This window comes from Lutjanus erythropterus, chromosome 3 (assembly GCF_056507025.1).
Source record: "Lutjanus erythropterus isolate fLutEry1 chromosome 3, fLutEry1.hap2, whole genome shotgun sequence".
Taxonomy (NCBI): Eukaryota; Metazoa; Chordata; class Actinopteri; order Lutjaniformes; family Lutjanidae; genus Lutjanus; species Lutjanus erythropterus.
The window spans coordinates 24,365,555-24,388,405 of NC_139319.1; the positions used below are offsets into that span (position 1 = coordinate 24,365,555).

Sequence of the window (22,851 nt, forward strand, 5' to 3'; positions counted from 1 at the left end):
GGTCAGAATACAAATTGTAGTGTCATACAAATTATAAACATAAGTTGCATATTATGTCTTTCATCTTAAAAGATTTTTCAATCGAAAAAAGGGTTAGTTAAAACACAAAAACATCTCCTGTTCCACAAACTTTCTGTAATTACCAATATCAAGAACAAATCTACTTGAATATAAAACTATACCACTATGCGCTTAGTTGTCAAATTCAACTTTGAATGACAGAAAAGTAGAAATGTTACATCCATTATCGAATAACCACCACGGGGGGAAATAATTGTTTAGTTTTCCACAATTCGGCATTGAATTGAGAGGCGATAGAAAATAATAAAGTCACAGAATTATTACGAAGTCACGGTAACACGCAGATTCATAGTAATATAAAAATACCTAAAGGCCCATGCTAAATTATAAATAAGTCACAGAATATAAATGTTATATATGATTATTTTTGCCTTTTGTAACTCGGTACCCCTCAGATTAATTGCAACGTTGACAGCATTTTAAGGAGTAATTTTCTAAATTATTAAATTTGGAGATGGATTTTTCCAGTAAGGTCACACTGATGAAAGGAAAAAAAAGAACACCTTGCTCTGTCTGTCAGACTCCCTGGGGGCCCATGTTCATCAAGCTGCTCTAACTCAACCCTCTCCGTAAAACCGCAGTTTCCTCCAGTCCTCTCGGCTCTGTCTCGAGCTACAACTGGACCAGCTGAACGAACACTTTCCTACAAACAATAACAGCAACAATCAGACAAAAACACTCACTTCACAAGCCTCGGAGGCCTCATGCAGGATCCCAGTGTTGCTGGTTGGTCGGTGGGGTGCAGCATGAAGGTGTCCCCCACCCCACTCCCCCCCTCACACACACACACACACAGCACCACTAACCCATCACCCCCTGCATCCCCAAACACAGCCCCCTCTCTCCTACCATCAGCACCACCGAGGCCCAGATCCAGGTGCTGTGAGAGTGTTTATAGATAGAAAAGTGTCGGCGCGGCAGAAACACAGAGAGATCCATGTTGTGTCCCGTCCGCTGCAGAGTATTTTCTATGTGTGTGCGACTAGTGTCTATGCTCGGACATAAGGGGAGAAAGACGCACACATCGCTCTCTGTTATCAATTTTTTCCATGTTTGCAGCACAAAACTGCTTTTTGTTCCCCATTTTTTCATTTACGAGGGTTAATGGATAGAGGCTTGGGCGTTTGATCACATGGCTACAATTCACCTGAGCTCGAGACAAAGAGAGCAAAGAGAGCGCAGAGAGAGAGGGAGCCAGCCGAGAGGCAGCCTCAACATGAGAGGCAACGGACACACAGGGGTTATTGTTGCATTCGTTTTCTCTCTCTTTCTCTCTCTCTCTCTCTCTTTCTGTGTGTGTGTGTGTGTGTGTGTGTGTGTGTGTGTGTGTCCGGGTGCGCATCAGATGCTGGTGAAGTCGATTCTCTTCCTTCCCATCAGGCCATGCTTTAACGGCTCAAATCACGGCCTACAAGCGTGCAACTTTTTCATTGTGGCAGTCTTGTTTTACGAACAAAATCGCAGCGAGACGATTAAAAACTTCTATATTTTATGTTAGGACTGATTAAAATTATTGATTAAGATATGCGAAATATTTTTCAAGTGTTTGCCAGTCTGAACGAGCCATTTTACTGTTTACAATAATTTAATTTAGCATAAGTCTTTTATCTCCAACCTAGGCCTACATGTAGGCTAAACTACTGATAAGTTAAAACTATTTTAATAAAGCGATTCCAAACCCATCTGCATCTCTGATGTGATGTCAAAACACCCTTAGTTTAGTTTAGTCTAGTCTAGTTTAGTTTAGTTTAGTTTAGTTTAGTTTAGTTTAGTTTAGTAGGTAAAAACAAGCAAGCTACAGGATTTATGAAACAATGACTTAGCCGAAGGCTGAGTTCAACAAATGTGAAACATTTAAGCATCACATTTCTTTTGGCCATGTTACACCAGTATTTTTATTTTAATGCTAAAATCTTGCCTCAACACCTCTTGTCACTCAACAGTCATTTACGTCTGTGTGACATCATCAATGTGGGCGTGGTGGAAAGTCTGGGTTGGAAATGAATTGGACTCTTAAAAACAATGGAGCGTTTTTAAGTATATATAAGTTATTAGCTTAAAGCCAGCTATTAGAAACATTGTATTTTAACAAAGCTGTGTTGTTGCTTGCCACATTAGAAAATAGAAATGCATAATGTCAGCTTTAATCTTCTTGGAAATCATATTTTGGGCATATTTTGGTCCAAAGTTTTTTTTAAGAGGGTACCTTTCGAAATATCTTTAATTAAACATCCGAAACATCATACATTTTAATTCAAGAATGAACAGTGCAAGATCTGCATAACCTATAAGATTTGTAAATATAATGTAATGTACAGCATATCATCAAAAGGTTAGTGATGATTAGTTGATTGTAATATAAGCTAACTGAATTAAAAATCACTGTTTTACTTTTTAATCATTTGTTGCAGTCATAGTTGAGTAGACATTTTGAATAATGAACGAATCTGTAAGAGGTGAAGTGTTGTCTTCGCTTTAGAATGAACTGTACTGTAGATCAGAGTCTCAGTAAACCTGAAAAACCTGAATGAAGGAAAAAATGGGGTCTTGTTGGATTTGAGACTCTGTAGATTACAGACAGTACATTTGCCAAAAAGCGGGCCACTGCTGCTGAGGTGACACTGTCCTTTCTAATTAAAACCAAAAACTTGGATTAATTGATTACTTCATTTAATGCAGCTTAATATAATGAGAATATAAATATGATAATGATAAATTAATATCATTTTTGACTGTTCTTGGACGATTTTAAGGCTTTCAAAGATTATTTTGTGGTGAGACAGAAAATACCAATGCTGGATTAATTATCATATTTTTATGAAGACATCATTGGTCAGTAACCCAAACGTAGCCATTCCCACACACCTGATTATTTTAGTTTCTATTTCCTTTTCTTTTAAAAATAAAATCCAGCGTTAATTGACTAAACTCTCTAATTGAATTTTGCGAGATTTATTTCTATTGTAAAGATTGTATTTCAGAATGAATCTCTGTTAAATCAGAGCTGAACTTCACAATTCAATGTTGATTTTTTCCCTTTTTTTTCCTGAACGTGACCACACGAGGCAATAACTCTCCTCATGATTGTTTATTTGTTTGATATAACATGTCAACACGTCCAACAAAGCTGGCCTTCTCTTGCCTCTAAATGGGCGCACTGTAGAGTCATTTAAGCCACTCCGATGTAAAATCTCACCTCTTCTCTGTTGGAAACGTTGCACTGACGGACAGACGGGCATTAACAGTGCGCTGCTCCTGTCCAATCAGAGGGCGGCGGGATAATTAGAGGACCAATAGGGGCGCGGCGTGGCCCCTGGGGGGGCGGGGCTGAGTGTGTGCTGGAATGCTGCCTCTCTGGGAATGTTTTCCACTTTCAATCACTTTTTTTTTCTCCCAGTCCTTCTCACAAGGCGCTCTTTAAGCTCCGGTGTTGCCACACAGAGCAGCCATTCATCGGCTCTACAGTCAGCCACACACACTCCCATGTTGGACCACTGGTCATCTAACCTGGTAAGTTATGTAATTTTTAAAAACTAAATTTCTATGATAAAGGGGGATATTTTATATCAATAATTGTATGACAGGTGAATCCTAATTTCTTACAATTTAAAGAGGGTTAGCGTTAATTTGGCACTGAGTAAAGCAGTAGATCGGTAAAATATTACTTTTTGGATGCCTTTCTTTCATCCAAATAACAGCACAATTTTTACTGGCAAGAGATGCAATTTTGGCCGTTATATGGTCACATTCAGTCTGTTAAATCTCTTACTTGTTGAGACTGAAGTAACCCGGGGCACATTTGATTAAAGTAAAACAAAATATCAATATATTTTTCCATTTGTTCACTTTATTAAAATTGATATATTTATTTTAGACTTGATATTATTTTTAGGTGTAGCTGCCTCTGGTCAAACGGATTTCCAGCCAGCGGTGGAGAGGATTTGGAGACTTTTACGCAGCAGAATGGCTTTGCCTGAGAAGAGTCAGCAATAACTGGGATCGCCGTAGACTCCAGAGATCTTATTCAATTAAAAAGATTTAATTACACTAAATACTCTGGACTCTCTCTGACACTAATTTTGCATTCAACGGTTGTCTTGTTAATTGTCGAAAATCAAACAAAATGTCCGGCGAGGAGCACAGCCTGTCCGAGGCGGAGCTGAGTCCCGGGGGGTCAGACGATGGTCACTCACTGTCACCGACTCAGCCCGGAGCGCCACCCGGCCAGGACTCACCTCTGACCGGGCCGCCGCAGCAGCTGGCCGCGCTGTGTGTCGGGGATGGCAGCGGTGAGGATGGAGGCAGATCGGGAGCCAAATCAGAGGAGGAGGAGGATCGATTCCCGATCGGCATCAGGGAGGCGGTCAGTCAGGTTTTGGACGGATATGACTGGACACTTGTGCCTATGCCTGTGCGCGTAAACAGCGGGAACAAAGCAAAGCCTCACGTGAAGAGGCCCATGAATGCCTTTATGGTGTGGGCGCAAGCGGCGAGGAGGAAACTGGCCGACCAGTACCCCCACCTGCACAACGCGGAGCTCAGCAAGACCCTGGGCAAACTGTGGAGGTTTGTATGAGGGTGGTTGTCCCAGACAACGAACAGTGTAGCCATACAGTGGCACATTTCCTGTGTAGCCTTTGATACTGAATTTTAATCTAAAAATTGGTAAATTATAAGTTCAAATTGGTGACTGTAAACAAGGAAAACGGCTTTTTGTTCTGTTTCTTTAATAGTATGTATAACATGTGCTCAATTTAGATTTATACCAACCAAAATTGCGGCTTTTGTCCTCATTTTCCCGTATTTATCCATTACGCACGAAGTTGAATGTTAAATATTTTCAATTTTCAGAAAAATATTAACAGAATACTTAATACACATGAAACCAGACTAAAATCACTCCATGTTTTTCTCTCCTGCAGGCTGCTGAATGAGAACGACAAGAGGCCATTCATCGAGGAAGCAGAGAGGCTGAGGAAACAGCACAAGAAGGACTACCCGGAGTACAAGTACCAGCCCCGGAGACGCAAAAACGGCAAACTAGCGCCTGCTAATGAGTCCGACAGCCAGGGGGAAGGGGAGGCCAGCCACTCCCAGTCACACTACAAGACCCTGCATCTGGAGCACAACGGCGGGGCTGGGTCTCCGCTGGGTGACTTGCACCACCACCATCATCACCACCACCATCCTGCTGGTAAGTAGGACTGTGTATTGGCAAGAGTATGACAGGTATCGCGATACAGGGGTGTCACATTCTCAAAATCCACGATTTGATTTGACTTGAAGGTCAAGATTCAATTTATTTGATTTTTTTCGATTTACATTTAACCATTTTTCCAGCACTCACAGCAATGCCATATTGAGTCTTGATTCGCAAAGGTCAAAGGTTATACATTTACATCATTGTTTCTTTAAAAAGATAAACAGATAAATGTTACCAGCAGAAACACTGAACTAGCTGCTTAATGACCATAGTGAAGGTTTAAAGCAAAGGTCAATCAAAGAATTGGATACATGTCCAACTCCAGGAGTAAAAAATGCAGCTGCAGGCTACTGGTAAACTACACTGTTGTTTTTTCCTTCAGACATTTGGAGGATATGCACAAGAAGTGTGGGGGTCGGGGTTATCAAGAGAATAACCAATCCTGCTTTTAATTTTGATTTATTTAGCTCCAGTTAGCTAAAATCTAATTTTAGGTAATCTAATAATCAAGTATAAAGAACAAAACACTATGTGCATAATATCTGAGTTAAAAGTTCAAACTTTTTTCTGCAAGAACAGTTAAGGTAGGTAACATCACTGCTATCTAGCGGTCACAGGTTTAAACACAAAATGAACCACATACTCTTTGTATGTATCACAGTTTCACATAACATTATTTTGTGAATCCATTCTATCACAATATGGCCAAGTGCCATATCCAAACTTAGAACCAGAACCAAATCACAATTTTTTGAAAAAGGAAAAATGTGTGAGAAAACAGAATTATAATGAGGTACTGCAGTCTTGTTTAGATGCCCTGACCTACAAATCATGTCCTCCAGATGTAAGAAAACATGTTTGTTTGGTACAGACTCTAATACCACATCATCAAAATTAAATTTTTTCTTCCAGTAACAATGAAAATGCCCACTAATCACATGGCATATCACAATTGCAATTTCAGTCCAAATATCCTAAACATAATATCATGATACTCAAGTGTATCAGTTTCTTACACCCCTATATAGGACTGTGTTTTGGCAAGAATGTGGTGATTCCATATGTATCACAATACAGGGGTTGGGATTCAATATATTGCGATACTGTAAGCAAGTTGATGCATTCCTTTTCAGGAAAACTGTCATGGTTTAAAGAATACACCACCATATCCATAAATCTGAGTTTAAAATGTTTACTTTATTATGCGATCAGAACAGTCGGGATAGATAGCAGCACTGCAATCTAGTGGCTGTTTAAACAACACAAAATGTACTAGTGCAATGAGTTTTTGCGGGTATTATGATATCATGATACAGTGTTTTTTGAGAATTGATACAATATCACAAACTATAATATCACAATACTGAAGTTTATTTATATTTCTTACACTTTTGCATAGGGCTAGAATGTGGTGATATGATGTGTATCACGACATAGAGATTCCAATTCAATATATTGCAATATATTGTGATGGTGTAAACAAGGCGATATGTTTCTCATTTTTCAGTTTAATTTTAGGAAAACCTTCATAGTATAAAGAACACACCACTATATGCATAACATCTAAATTTAAAAAGTTTACTTTTTATGCAATCCGAATCATAAAGCTAGATAACGACACTGCCATCTAGTGGCCGGGGTTTCAAACCTTTGGATGTATCACAATATCACAATACAGGGTTTTTGAGATAAATACAATATCACAAAACATAATTTTGTACCGATATTTTCTTACACCCCCTACTGGTAAGTGGTTCATTTTGATTTTGGCATGTCAAGAGGTATTTGGCGAAAAATAAAATTAACATAAACTTGTCCCTTCTCATCTTTCTTCTAGGTCAGGGTCACAGCCCGCCCACGCCCCCCACCACCCCAAAGACAGAGCTCCAGTCTGGGAAACTGTCAGACTCCAAGAGGGAGGGGGCAGCAGGAGCGGCTGGAGGATCAGGGGGGTCCAGGGGAGCCCTCGGGGTGGGAGCTGAAGGGGCGTCCGGTGGTCCGTCATCATCAAGTGCTAAACCCCACATCGACTTTGGCACCATGGACATCGGCGAGATAAGCCACGAGGTGATGTCCAACATTGAGCCATTTGACGTGAACGAGTTCGACCAGTACCTTCCTCCAAATGGCCACCCGCAGAGTGCAACCGGGGCCCCTGCGGTGGGATCCTCGGCCTCGTCTTACGCCTATGCCCTGGCTGCTGCTAGCGGTCACTCCGCCTGGCTCTCCAAACAGCAGCAGCAGCAGCCACAGGCCTCACCGTCGTCCTCTGACCCCTCCAAGGCCCAGATCAAGAGCGAGTCTGCGTCTGGGAGCCACTACGCCGAGGCCTCGTCCTCTCCCTCCTCAGGCACCCACGTCACCTACACCCCGCTCAGCCTCCCCCATTATGGCTCCGCTTTCCCCTCGCTGGCCTCCAGGGCTCAGTTTGAGTATGGAGAGCACCAGGCCCCTGGGGCGTACTATGCCCACTCCAGCCAGGCCCCGGGGCTGTACTCAGCCTTCTCCTACATGGGCCCTACACAGAGGCCTCTGTACACTACCATAGGAGACCCCTCCAGTGTGGCCCCCTCCCACAGCCCCACACACTGGGAGCAGCCTGTTTACACCACACTCACAAGACCTTGAGGGAGACCAGCTGAGCAGAGGGAAATATGGGAAGTGTGTGAGTGGATCTGTGTGTCTGTGGGTGTGTAAATACACTCAACGAAAATATAAACGCAACACTTTGGTTTTTTCTCCCATTTTTCATGAGTTGAGGTAAAAAATCTAAGACTTCTTCTGAGCACACAAAAGTTTTTTGTTTTTCTCAATTTTGTTCACAAATTGGCTGAAGTCTTTGTAAGGGAGCATTTAATCCATCCACCTGACAGCTGTGACACACAGAGATGCTGATTGAACAGCATTTTTGCACAGGTGTATCTTGGTCTGGTCACAGCAAAAGGCTTCTCTAAAATGAGCAGTTTGATCTTGAAAAAAGACATTTATGAGGCACTGAACTATGGCTATTTCACACTGATAGATTTTTTTTCACCCAGGAGGGCAAAGTCATGACCTGCCCTACTCTGCTTCTGATTGGCTTACCCCTAAGTCATCCCAACCAGGGATGTTAATGATTAATCATTAATCACTTATAAGGATTTAATTGATTACAAATGTATTAATTGATAATTCAATAGTCTAGAAATGACAGTAATTGCACCTCATTTGACAAAGTTATGTCTGGTCGAGGCATTTGTTGAATGAGGAAACTTAAACTTAAACTTAAACTTAAAATGAAAAAAGAGGAAAAAACACATTTTGTATCCTACTAATTATCAGTGATTAATTGATAAATCAATTGTTAGCATTTTCAACTATTGCAATCCTCAACCCAACCAACAAAGGCAATGTGTACTAGCCAATCAGAGGCAGCATAGGACAGGTCATGACTTTGCTCTCCTGAAAAAAAAGTTGGTGGTCCTTCGTAAAATAGCCACAGTTTGGTGACTAAGAGATGTTTTTTTCAAGATCAAACTACACATTTTAGAGTGTCCTTTTATTGTGACCAGTCCAAGACACACCTGTGTGATAATCATGCCGTTTAATGAGTGTCTCTATATCCCACACCTGTCAAGTAGATGGATCATTTCGGCAAAGCAGAAATGCTCACTAATACTATTTTTTTTTTACAAAATGTGTTAGCAAAATTTCAGAGAAATAAACATTTTATGTGCATAGAAGAAATCTTAGATTTGTTAACTTCAACTCATGAAAAGTGGAAACAAAAACAAAAGTGTTGCTTTTATATTTTTGTGTATGTGGGTGTATGTGATTATGTTCGTGTGTGTGTGTGTGCATGTGTGCCCGTGCCATATTGATGTTATATTAGAGGTTTTTACTTTTTTAGCCAATATAATGCAAGACGCATCCACGCGGGGGCCTTACACAGTTTAGAAAAAACACAGCCACAAACTCACACAATGTAAATTGTGAATCAACAGCCAATCAAAACTTAAATAAAACCTTAACAAATGTGTGCCATCATAAATTTTATAAGTGGGGATGTACAGAGAAGTGTGTATATGAGAGGCAGATGAGTGGACAAAAGTTGCATTGATGAGTGACTCTGATTTGACCCAGAGATGCCAGGGTTAGATGGACATAATCAGATTTTTATTAACCAAACTAAAGCAGATGTTTTTGATGTTATTGTGTTATTATTTTATATGAGTAGTAAGTTTATTGTTGTCGTTGATATGCTAGGGTGTAACTTTATTGTGACTGATTTGATATTACACTAATACATCTGCACCACTGCTTTGGGAAAAAAGCATATTTTCTTTCAAAAAGATGTTCTCTCCTGGGTTTTTTTTTATTGTGGCCAGAAAAGGATAGTTGCAACCTTTTTTTCTTTGTAGATAGCACTCTGTATTTCTGTCCTTTCATTACACTTCACTGAACTGAAGAATTAAGCATTTAAGGGGAAAAATAGGAATACGAGAGGGAAAGAGAGCTCTTAAAGATGTATTTCACACTTACCTCAACTCTTTTCATTTTGTGCCAATAGCAAAGAAGAAAGACGACTCTGTATACCTGATCTGTTTTTGTTTTGTTTTTTCTTTTGCTTTTTAAGTGACTAACATTTTGTTGAGTCCCCTCTGATTTTATCCAATAACTGAGTTAAAATCTATAAGTACAAAGTCTCAACCAAATCTCCTCAGATAATTGGCGAGCTTTGGGTCCTACTTAAGGATTAGAATCACATGTACAACTGTTCTGCACTGCATGTAGGCCAAAAGCATGTTTTTTTTTTTTTGTCTTTACAGTTTTTATTCCTATGTTGTGCCCAACTAGCCCTCTTCCTCTTCAGCAATGTGAATAATGGTCATTACCACAGGCTTCACCTTTATCACGTGATGCATACTTTATCATTTTATACTGACCCTCTTACCATGTAGTTATTATTTTTATGTAAGTAATAATAATGCATTGTGTGTCACACCTTTGCTTCCTCCATTTTGTATAATTCTGGATAGTTTTGTAAAGTGTTTGCTATACAGTACATTCACTTGAGTATTTTGCTTCCATACAAGAAAAGCAATGTTGAAATATTATTGTTGTCATCTATTAAATCAATTTATTTATAAAAAAAAAAACAAAGTGTAACAGCCTGTGTTATTTTATGCAGCAGCGATGGTCCGGAGATAACACGTGGAGCCGTTGGCAAGTCAAGGGTGAACAAAATAAATTTAAAACATGCTGCTGACGTGTGAACTGTAATAACAACACAATCAGTGCCCCACCAACCTAAGCTGTTTGTGTGTGTGGCAGGCTAAAATTGACTACTAATTCCCCACATTTAATCGGCTGGGGACTGCGTGTTACTGAGGAAGACAAAGAGAGCCATTCAGCGAGGCAGAGGGACAGAAAGAGAGAGAAGGGGTGGGTGTAAAGAGCCAGAGGCAAGGCCAATTTCAGCTCAGTATACCAGCGTACACTTGGACTTTTGTACATGGCTTTCCTTTCACTCTGCCCTCTCCTCTCCACCTGAGGCTCCCTCCCTGCCTCCACAGTCACAGCTGCTGTTAAAGGGGCATCCAAATACAAAATGTCAAGTTTATTGTGCTGGCTTGGAGTCTGAGGAGGGAGAGACAAAACAAAGATCATGTTTTGCAGAAAAAAAAGAGCCAATATCTTAAATGAGGTGTGAAATTAATTTTGTGAGAAAAGGAAAGGTAAGCTATTCACAGAGCTGTGCAGACACGGGGAAAGCATTTCATTTTATAAGAAATACCATAAATGACTTAACTATCAGTTATCTTTTAAATATGGAAAAAAATAGAAAAAAAACACTTACAAGAATTTCCTATTGCCTCCAATAGTAAATGTTTATGGTTTATATGTATAGTACAATACTTACATATATTTCTTATGCTTTATTCATGAAATGGGTCACTTTCACATTTTCTTATACAACATAATGATTAATTAATTTGGAATGAATCAACTAAACATTATGTATTGTGGGTTTTTTTTATGTATATCAGATTCAGGTTCAGGTTACTTATTTGTACTCATAGGTAGATTTGGTTTGCAGTAAAAAGAGAGACAGAACATCCATCTTGACACATTCACAAACATCACAAACAAAAACAAACATTATAAAAGTATTCAAGGACTTAATCAAATTGAGAAATAACATATATTTATATGCATTTCATATCACTTGCCTCTTGTTTTTATACAATACTTGAAAGATTTTGGCTTCACTGACAGTTGCACAACTTACATCAGTTTGATATTACATTAATATGTTCTATGTGGATTGACTGTCATATACTTTCATATTACACAGGGATCTTGTATCAGGCTTCTATTACTTACAAGTTTCAGATAAAACATAAACATTTAGTAAACTGTATCTATACTTTCCCCATATGGGTTAATTTACTGTGGTTCCAGCTTTAGGTGGAATTAAATGGATAAAATAAAACAGTAAAGGAACACATTTTAGAGAATGGATTATCTTATCTTTTCAGGGCCAGATTTATGGTCATTTGATTTCTTGCAAATTTGTTTGGGAAAATGCACCATGAAGCGTAACATCAACCCAAATGTAAAGGGACAAGTGACAAAGAGGATGCCACTCGGAGCCCAGAGCTCATTTTTGCCCAGAGGCCTCTGAACGGGTTATTCCACCCATGTCAGCCTACATCTAAAGTGTCCGTATTTGGCTCAAACAAAAGACATCTTATCTTTGCAGATAGAAAAAAAATGGTATGTTGATTAATGTGCTCTGTCCCCGAGAAATAAATACAATACAAAAAAGTGAAGTATGGTGAAATTATCATAAAGATTGAGATCAAGTCAGCAGTTTAGGAAATGTTTATGTTTTATACTACTATTCATTTGACATATGTTATTGCTACTTTGTATATTAATATTCTACATACATTTCACTGTCACAGATGTATCTAATCAACAATGTAAGAAACTTAAATTATATCCCTTTCAACCAGTTACAACATAAACATGCTGCTTATATGTTAATGCACCACCAATAGCAAATTGATAATATGATACATAGATTATTATAATAACAACATGCGTAGTTCTGTGTAATCACTACTTTGTCATACCAGCTTATATACTTTTAATATTTTTAATGACTTTTACTTGTGGGTATTGTGACATTGCTACTTTTACTTATGGAAAGGATCTGAGTACTTCAATAAATAACATGCAACAGACTACGCATCAGACTGAAAGCAAGATATGCATATAGATTTAAAAATACTAACTAATTACCTGTAAATTGTTTTTTTTTAATTTTTTATGACAGTATGTCTTGCTTTTCCAGGTCAGCTGTGTGAATTTCCAGCTCAGACTCCAGACCAGCTGGTGGCGGTAGTGTGCCTGAAAAGTGAAGAAGAAGAAAAACACGACGCGTTTGACGTCATTTCTGAGGCGCCAAACTTGCAGAAACACAACACGAAGTTGCGGAGAGTTCTGTCACCGTCTGAATAGGTGAGAGTTTAGCTTTATTTTGATGTTACATGTTGCTTTATTGTTCTCTCGCAGCAGCCTAAATCACACATATTTAAACAGACACAGAGGAAATTGTCAGTTTGAGCGGTTTGAACCGTTTGAACAGCGTGTAGTATTCAGCTAACTAACTAACGGACAGTTGAGCTCGTCTGTAACATAAAAGAGCATCAACGACCATCTGTGTGTGTGTCTGTCATTAGTGTGTCTAACATGAAAGTTTAGCAGGAGTTGTTGTAAATAAAGTGACCTCTTTTCAGGGCTCGAGACACAACTGTGTACATCTTTACTTCTGGATCAACTTCTGTATAAAATATGGTGAAATTGTCTAGCCTGATATAGTGTCTTAAAGGCTGCAACTAATGACTATTTTCATCGTCGATTAACCAGATTAACTTTTAGTTGTTTGGACCATGAAATGTCAGAAAATGGTCAGAAGTGTTGGTCAAAGGTAGAGATGACGTCCACAAATGTCTTGTGTTGGCCACAATTTAAAAAAAATTCAGTTTACAGTCAGAGAGGAGTAATGAAACCAGGAAATATTCACGTTTAAGAAGCTCAAGAAAAGATTAAATCGAAGGCGGCTGGACTTGTTTACTATATGTCTTTGAAAACGTTTCGCCTCTCATCCAAGAAGCCTCATCAGTTCATGTGTCTGACACACATGGTAATTTATCCTGTCACAATCTTGTCATTTGAAAAAAAAAGTCCAAACATGTGGAGCACAGGGATGGCTGTCTTTCCTGTAATAATTATTTTCATTATCTATTAATCTGTTGATTATTTTCTCCATTAATCGATTAGTTGTTTGCTCCGTAAAATGTCTGAAAATTGTTGAATGTCGATCAGTGTTTCTCAAAGTCCTCGATGACGTCCTCAAATGTCTTTTTTTGTCCACAATTTAAAGATATTCAGTTTTCTGTCAGAGAGGAGTAAAGAAACCAGAAAATATTCACATTTAAGAATCTGAAATTAGAGAACCAGAGAAGTTTTTTCTTAAAAAAATGACTCAAAATGATTAATCCATTATCAAAATAGATGCGGATTGTATTAATAGTAGATTAACAATAGATTAATTGTTGCAGTTCTGGGTATTTTATGTTTGTTGATAGATTTATTAGTTTTGCCAGCTGCTCCTTTCTTTTTTGTGCAATTTATTGACTGATTGATTCATTCATTGATTTGAAGAACAAAATGGTGAAATTTCCACCCATAGCAGCATTTTCTTCACAAGATGCCAAGATAATGAATTGGTAACTGTTCGCACTGCGCATGGTAGTATAGTATTCTGTATTTTAAAATTGTAATCCTACTCATTCCCTTTTTTACTAAATGTATCTGTGATCTGGTTATATCTTTTTTTTTATCTGTAACTGTAATGGAATATTTTCTTTTTTTTGTATCCAGAGTAAGTAATCGTGTTACATGTAACTCTCCAAGCCTGTTAATTTGTGTCTGTTGTCTTCTCAGCCAGCTGCCATGGACCTCGGACCCTTTGAATCAGACAACTCGGTCAGCTGCCGGCTGGCTTCCCAGATCCCGGATATCTGCCGGACTGAAGACTGTTGTCTGGGAATCGACGAGGCAGGCAGGGGGCCTGTGCTGGGTATGCTGTTACTTACTAAACCTCACAGTGTTTACATATAACTGCATCCTCACATCTTCTGTTGCAGTCATCCATAATTTCTCTTGGGTGACGAGACCCCAACAAACCAAATGTTTTGTGTGGAACACAATACCAGTGCTGAGGGGTATTCTGCCCCTTAGGTCATAACATATGCTATGCCCTTTGGTTGATTCAGCAGCACACAATAGACTATGCAGGAAAACTCTTGTGCTAAGTAACAAAATAAACACATACTTGGATAATTGGGAGTGCTGCAGGGTGGTAAATAGATGTGTATTCAGCTGCTCTATCTTTGGGTTTCAGTAGGAATGCATCCATAGATCAGCACATCTCTTTCTCAGCCACGTGTTTCTTGTGAGACTCACATGTACTGTATATTCCCCCTCATGTGAAACTGAAAGTCTGGACTCAGAATCACACTCTACACAGTCCTGTGATGACAGCTGACTCCGACTCTACCTTCTTCACAGCCACTGGATATAAGCCAGATTTTAGAAAAGTGTCTGTCCTGCAGGTGTTTGACTGGAGCCAATAAAATGCAGGACACTGTCTCAGTGTGGGGGGTGTGGGACAAGGGATAAAAATGCTGTGTAGTCTATCATAAAGCAGGAGACCTGGTCACCTTAAATTTATCATGGAAATAAAGGTTTGATTTACTGCCAGCCACAATTTAAATACATTTGTTTAAGCAGTCACTGTATTGCATGTAGTTTGCGTACTAACAGTATTCATGTTTTCTGGTCCAGGGCCCATGGTGTATGGAATATGTTTCTGTCCAGTTTCCAGAAAGGAGGACCTGAAGGACTTGAAAGTGGCAGGTAATCCTATTCACCTAAATCTCCACCTAAAAAAAAAGATATTGCACAGTCTTTCTAAGTGTGATGCTTTGAACTCATCCTCACTACGATCTTCCTGAATAACCTAGAGAAATGCAAAGTTTGCCAATTCATCTTTTCCTTAGATCTAATGGTTACAAATAAATATAATAAGCAAGACATACTCCTCACCACATCCTCTGTATTATTACATTCTTGGATTTAAAAAAAAATGCATGCCTTTTTGTCACTCCTTTATCAGATTCAAAGACCCTGACAGAGGCAGAAAGAGAGAATCTTTTCGAAAAACTAGATGAAGCCAAAAGTTATGTAGGCTGGGCTCTGCAGATTCTCTCCCCAAACACCATCTCTACCAGCATGTTACAGAGGTATGTGGCACTTACAGTCACACAAACACTTTTTTTGTCCCCATAAATTGTGTTTTATATTCTCACCTTGAATGTCTGCTTTTGTTAGGACCAAATACAACCTGAACGCCCTTTCACATGATACAGCTATTGGCCTTGTACAGTATGCCTTGGACAGTGGAGTACAGCTCAAAGAGGTATGTAAACAAGTAAATCATATAAATATAAAGGTGCACTCCTAATGTTTTTGTTATATTGTCAGAGTCATACAGTCAGCATAGGGTCCTTAGGCAGACCTACACAAGCTGGGTTTTGTGTTGGGCCTTCTCCCTTAACCCATGGTTGTTATTATTAAACTTTGTCTGTGTTTTCCATAGTTTTGCAGCCCCTGTGAAATATGTGCTCTTCATGTGCTGTACGGTGACTGAAAGTTATGAATACATGCAACTGATTCAAGATAGGAAAATTCAACATCAGGTAAGATATTTTCTTTCAATCATTTTCTCTCATTCTTGTTTTCCCTGGTTTTCTGCAGGTATTTGTGGACACAGTCGGTCCAGCAGACAAGTATGAAGACAAACTCTCAAAGCTGTTTCCCGGTATTGAGGTGACTGTGAGGCCAAAGGCCGACTCCCTCTTCCCCATTGTCAGTGCTGCCAGTATCTGTGCAAAGGTTAGTGACTACAAGCCAACTGGATCTTTCACTTGCCATTCATCTTCCTGATTATTGCTATATTTTGGCCTCAAGTACTATATACTGTATACAGTATATTACTGTATCCAGAAGGCTGTGAAGTTACATTGAGTCATTATGGAACAAAAGCCCCTTTTACATTTGACAAAAAAACACTAACACCCATTAACAGCTGGCTTGTTTCTTCAGTAGGAAAGGGTACAATCTGCATTTAGTCCCGGGTCAAATGACTTTGCAGTAGACACGGATATTTATCATCTCCAGCTCCGATTGGCAGGAATGTTAACACCACCTGGGAGGACACGCTATTTTTGCCCCTTTTTGGCCGAGGCAGTGAAGACTTGTTGTCTTGTTTCATCCACATGTGCTGCAGGCTTGACTCAGTGCTGCAGTCCAGCACAGTAGAGTTTGCACCTGCTTGAAGGGTTGTGATTATTGATGAAGCGTTTCTATTTTGTCAAGCGACTGACCAATGGATAAACAGTGCACTATCTATAAATTCTTCACAGCAAGTTATTTTGTTGTCTGAAAGCTGTTATTATGATGCAGCTAAACGCAAACATGAGACATGCATCTCAGAGGACAAACACTGACACCGAAGAGTCACTAAATTTCAAATCACAGAGATTCTTTCAAAATTGGACGTACTGAGAGCTTAACAAAGAGACTTTTAAAAGCCTCTTTCTCTCTGCAGTCCTCCACACACGTGAGACGCTGGCAGTGGGAAAAGGGCCCATCCCCTTTTTCTCACGGGTTTATGCAGGGTGCTTAAAAACTCTCCATATATGCACTAATTTTGGTGTTAAAGTGGTAAAAGTTGCTCTTTTGGTGTGAATAGTGAGGCAAGTGTTTGTTTCTTTTCACATGTCTTTGCCATTGGGTAAAGGCAGGCTGCCAGACCAATGGGCACCGCTGCCAGGCCAAAAAAGCCTTTTTTACATTGCTAAAAATAAAATCAGTTAATTCAGAAATCAGCGCAGTGTTTCCCCCTCCATCGCCTTTGGGAGCACAGCTGAGATGGTTGCATAAGTTCCTTTCTTCTGTGTTTCACGTAGGGTGGGACACACAGAGCAGAGCAGAAGGAGAGACAGGAGAAATAAGTTGAGTTTGCAGATGAGTTATGAAGAGAAGAACAGTTATAACCATAAAGCAATGTGACTTGTTTTTTCCCCCTTTGTTCATCAGACACTAAAGAGAAAAAGAGCGTACCAGAAAAATCCTGCTTGTTTTCAAGTCTGTGACACATTATACACATACAGACACTGAAGCTGTAGTGGAAGGTGTCATGCTGCTGGTATGATGCCGATATGACTATCAACAGATCATTTTTGCTGAGAATCAAGCGAGTGATGAGGAATAAATAGGCAAGATGCTGAAACTCAGGATGAAGTGTTACTGCAGCCACAAATGACAAGCATCTCCGAAGTAGTCGGCGGCTGCCAGCCCAAAGGACTCAACCTAGAAAGTAGGGTTTTGAACACAGTATTCCACAGTGAAACATAGTGACTGTAACCTGTCCAGATATTTAAAGGCAAGTGTAGAGTTTATAAGTTGACTTTAACAAGGTTAATACTTATGTTGGTTAGCAATTAATTAATTAATTTATTAGTTTCATTGTTAATAATATTTTCATTGCTCTGTTGTAAGTAAGATAAGAAACTTTATTGATCTCACACCAGGGAAATTCACGTTACAGTAGCTCAAGGATCAAAAGTACATGTGGATAAGGATTGAGTTGTAAACAGAATTCCTAGAAAATAGAATAAATTCTAGGAGGAGGAGAAAAGAAATATAAAATATAAATTAAAAGACCAACCATATAACAATATAGTGCACATATACATGTTCATTCAGTTGCACGTAAAACAAACAAATAAATAACTGTGTGTCTTTGGCTGCTAAACAGTTAAGGAGGCTTGAATGTGAGTTTCTTTAGTCAGCTGAGTATTAACTGCTAAAGTCATATGCAGTGGGAGATGAGTAGATAAGAGCTCTTGTCATCTTTTTTTCCCCTTTAAACTTCCCAGTCATACCAGTGCTTCATGTGTTTATTCAGTCTTCACAGTTGTCACAACTGCTAACATGTATGTCCTTGTTATTTCAGTGGCATTCATTCAGGATTACTGGGCTAAAATTTGCTGCTGCTGAACAGCTCACCGTCCTATTTTTTTAAGCTTTGTTCAGTGTCAGTCAATAGTTATAATGATGCTGTTTGTTGGTTTGCAGGTGGCCAGGGATCGTGCTGTAAAGGGCTGGAACTTTGCTGAGGACTTAGGGGAGGTGGATACAGACTACGGCTCAGGGTACCCCAACGGTAACAGAAACAAGCAACAGCTATTATAATATAATGGGACACCCACAAGAAACAGTACTGTCTGTGTGCACTTGTACTGTTATTAGGCATTATTCATTTTCTAAGGTGGTAAGGCTGGGTGTCTTTTAAAAAGTTACACACCAGTACCCTTAAAGTGATACCAATCCCACATAGTATGTTCTTCCTTATAAAGAACAATTGTCATGACTGGCAGTGACCAAAACCATAGTCATTTTTTTTTTTCTAGATCTAAGGACTGAATGCAGGTATTGTTTGAATGGAAACGTTTCAATACTAATTGTTACTTGTAACAAGTACTGATACCCAGCCCTAGTCACTGGTAAGGTTACCTAATCAAGAATAAGGCAGTTATCGATGCACATAGATTAACTGATACCAATTTTTCCTGTGTTTTCAGACCCTAAGACTAAAGCGTGGCTCCTGAAGTACCTGGATCCTGTGTTCGGTTATCCTCAGTTTGTTCGATTTAGCTGGAGCACTGCTCAAACCCTCATGGACAGCAAGGGTGTGACTGTCCACTGGTAAAGAGCCTTTAAACTTGATTTAGACCAATCTGCATAAAAGCAGATGCCGATTAAAGGACTTACAGAAGAATACTGTTGAAATCCAGCATTAAAACATGATTTATTTTGCTAATTCAGCTCTAAGAAAATTACTCTCTACTATTTTTTTAACAAGGTAAAAAGAAATGCTTAAAATCATGAAAGTAGCTTCCAACTCAACAGAAATGCTTTTGAAAACTGCTTTGTTGTGTCTGTCTGTTTGTGTAGAGAAGAACACTTAAATATATTGATGTGTGGAAACCACAACTCCTTTGATTTCCAGGTCACACTTAATGCCTGTGCAAATCATTTGATTTTGCGATACAAGTGCTAACCACGTTGTAAAAATCTGTTTCATTTGTTGAACGTGTCCTCAGGGATGATGATGAGGAGGACGGGGAGAAGGCGGCGCAGAAGCAGAACAACAAATCCATGTTGTCCTACTTTAGTGCAGCAACTGGAGGTAATGACCGAAACGCGACCCACCAGACACACCGCTTCTTCACTGACCGCAGGCTGAAGAGCCTTGACACACTCTGAGGACATGCTGACACATACAGGAAACCATAGTCCATATAGCCCAAACAGTTGAGTCTCTGGATGGACTGATGAAACTTAGCAGACTGTCACGACGACTTATCTTTATGTGTCCTGTTTGCACTTGTTTTTTTTTCTTTTTTTAACATAACATAAAAAGTCATGTTTAAAACCCATGCTTTGCTTTCTTTGTCTCAAAAGTTGACACCACACTTGGGGAAAGAAACAAAAGGACATTGTTGTTTCGATCTTTAATGCCAATACCGCCCTCTGCTGGTGATAACACAGAATACAGCAGAGGTTTTAAAAGCTGTGTCAGTGTTCCACAATAACAGTTATTAACAGTGTTCTGATGGGTGACCCACACACAAATACAAAATACTCTCTGCAGTATGACAGCTGCAGAGTGAGAACCACTTGGCAAAGTCTGTCATAGCTCCTCATCAGGTATATCACATTTTTTAGGTTACAGTACCATATTAAGACCACAATTCATAATTTATGTGTAGGGTTGCAATAATGAGTTGATAAGAAGATTAGTTGCCAGATATTTAGATAATCAGTTGTTTGTTTCAGTCATTTTTTCAAGTAAAAATGGTTCCAACTTCTTAAATTTAAAGATTTGCTTGCTTTTCTTTGTCACATATGATAGTTAATGAAGAGTCTTTGGGTTTTGGACTGTTAGTTGGACAAAATAAGCAATATGAAGGCATCAGCTGGTGCTCCGGAAATTTGTGACAAGAGTTTTTCACAATTTTTGACCTTTTATCAACTAATTGATTAATCATGAAAATAATCATAGATTAGTGTGTAATGAAAATAATTGTTAGTTACAGCCCAAATCCTGGTTATCATGTGATACCTGACACCTTTTACCAAGACCAAAATGAGGAATACAAACATGCATTACAACGGCAAAACCTTATTTTTTATTTAATAAGGGAAAAGAAAGTTGTTACATGTTTTTTTGTCTAAAAATAACCATACAAAAGAACGGCGTAGTTTAAAATTATCATTAAATCAGAGAACTGTCTAATTAAACAATAATTTTAGAACTCTCATAATTTCATGTTGCACAAAAACCACCAGCCAAATGCTGGTATAATATGCAAGTTTCTAGTAAGTTTCCTTTGTTCACGACCACAGCCACAATGATAATCTGTTGAGTAACTGGTAGAACTTGAATGTTCACTATCCATATGGCTGGTGGACAAAAAAAAAATAATTTTGCACCCTGATTTTAAAAGAGTAAAATAAGAAAAGCTTTCAATGCCAGCTTTCAATACTACTAGCACCAAAAATACAATAGTTCATTTCCCAGCCCTTGTAGATAAAATAGGATGGTTTTTTTTCTAATATTCCCTTTCATTATATTGTGTCTTTACAACATTGATATATAATTGACAAGAAAATATCACATTTGAATAACTGCGGCGTGTGACATTTCGAACTACAAATCTCTCTAGGATTTCCTTGTTTTCCATTATCTTCACATAGAGACTACTTACTACAAGTATGAGGCTAAAAGGAGGATGAGGTTTGATGGTATTACTGCATACTTTTCCCCTCTTTAAATACCACAGTGTAATCTGTATTAACACAGCAAAGTCCCATCGTTTGATCTTGCCAAATGCTCATCTTCTCAGAAATCACAGCAGTGTTCTCCTGTTGTTGTTCTCCCATTGTTGATCTGTCTCGCATCCGCGACAGCTTCATTCACTTCTGACCGTCCAGGATTTTTCATCAGGCCAACACTTGGACACACAGGAAACTTCGAGCCATAACACCCATCACATTTTGCCATGGGAACACAAAAGGCAGCTGGCTAAGAAGGGGTGTCCGTCATATCATCAGAAAAATAAATATTTCATCGACTAACCCAGCTTACCAAAGGTTAACTAAACAACGAAGGCATATCCATTTTTCTACCGCAGCTAGTTCATGTTGTGTTTGTTTCTCGACTCCTGGATCCTCTTCCCACAGTTCATAGCTAAAGTGGAGACTGCAAATGAGGACAGGATCACAATGGAGCTCCCCACAAAATGAGACGACGCTCCTCTAGGGGTTGCTCTCAGGGCTCTCCTGGGGAAAGTCTCTCTGTCGAAGGCTGCGGCGGCGCTCACGGTCTGGGCCACGGACTCCATGGTTGTGTTGCTTGGATGTAGGGAAGCTGAAGGCAAAGTCCTCAAGCTTGTGTCGCTGTCGGATAGTTGTGGAATCTGCTGCGGCCTCGGCAGGAGGTGTCTGGATCTCTCGGTCTTGACCAGCGCGTTGCAGCTCTTGATCTGTTGTGTTCTGTCTGATTCCTTTCCTGATCTGTTTCTTTACGTCCATTTATAAACTCCACAGGCTTCCCATCTAATCCCCCTAAGTAGCCGGCTCTCCTACTGCGTCAATGGGATTAAAAATAGTGAAGTCATGCCAGCAGAGGACTAAGGGTGTGATCTATTTCAGCGTAAGACTGTCACCTTTAATTCTATTAGCTCACCCCACCATTGTCGCAAAGTGAAAGAACAGAGTTGTTTACGGGATTGAAGCTTGCAAACAGTCAATAACTTCTGTGTGTAAACATATAATTAGGAAAGGGCATGAAGAGGGATGACACTGTTGTAGTAGTAGTTGTCAGTCATCTGAGTGATTTCTGCACGCCTTCACCTGGTAGTTTCAATGCAGCTTCTCTTCATATTCATCACAACTGAAAAGAATATTTTATTTATACATTTTGCATTTATTTAGCATCTCAAAATAACAAAAATCCAGAACAAAACAAAACAAAAAAGGGACAAAAGCAGTTTTGTATGACAAAACGAATTCACCTAGTTTTAAAAGACATCAAGGAACAAGGTGCACATAAGGTGAAGCGAATTCGTAATATTTGGCAGTCAGCTGGTTTTCCACTGATTAGCGACTGTAATTGATAACAGAAGAGCAGCCAGAATGAGTCACTGTGGACTATTAGCCAAGTCTGGATTCTGTTCGCTTAGATGAGATAAGAGAGAAGAGATTCAGAGAGACTTAAAAGAAACTCAATCAAAGATCCAGGTTGAGTACATCTGATTAAGATTAAAGAGCCACTGAAAAAACAGAATTTAGAAATAAAAGTTTAAACTAACTGAATTTAC

At 39.2% G+C, this 22,851-nt stretch overlaps 2 protein-coding genes across 2 annotated transcripts; both read left to right on the plus strand.

Annotated features, from left to right (window-relative positions):
- Positions 1–3,478: 3,478 nt before the first annotated feature.
- On the plus strand, positions 3,479–8,364 carry LOC146330072 (transcription factor SOX-10-like). The gene is made up of 4 exons (XM_084715531.1): positions 3,479–3,591; positions 3,974–4,647; positions 5,004–5,275; positions 7,122–8,364. Exons 2-4 carry the CDS (start codon positions 4,205–4,207, stop codon positions 7,910–7,912), a joined length of 1,506 nt encoding a protein of 501 aa, XP_084571657.1. The 5' UTR covers positions 3,479–3,591; positions 3,974–4,204; the 3' UTR covers positions 7,913–8,364.
- A 5,910-nt stretch (positions 8,365–14,274) lies between these two features.
- On the plus strand, positions 14,275–19,905 carry rnaseh2a (ribonuclease H2, subunit A). Its single transcript, XM_084715532.1, has 8 exons — positions 14,275–14,417; positions 15,185–15,256; positions 15,516–15,642; positions 15,731–15,818; positions 16,157–16,294; positions 18,542–18,629; positions 19,048–19,171; positions 19,570–19,905. Exons 1-8 carry the CDS (start codon positions 14,291–14,293, stop codon positions 19,730–19,732), a joined length of 927 nt encoding a protein of 308 aa, XP_084571658.1. The 5' UTR covers positions 14,275–14,290; the 3' UTR covers positions 19,733–19,905.
- Positions 19,906–22,851: the final 2,946 nt, after the last annotated feature.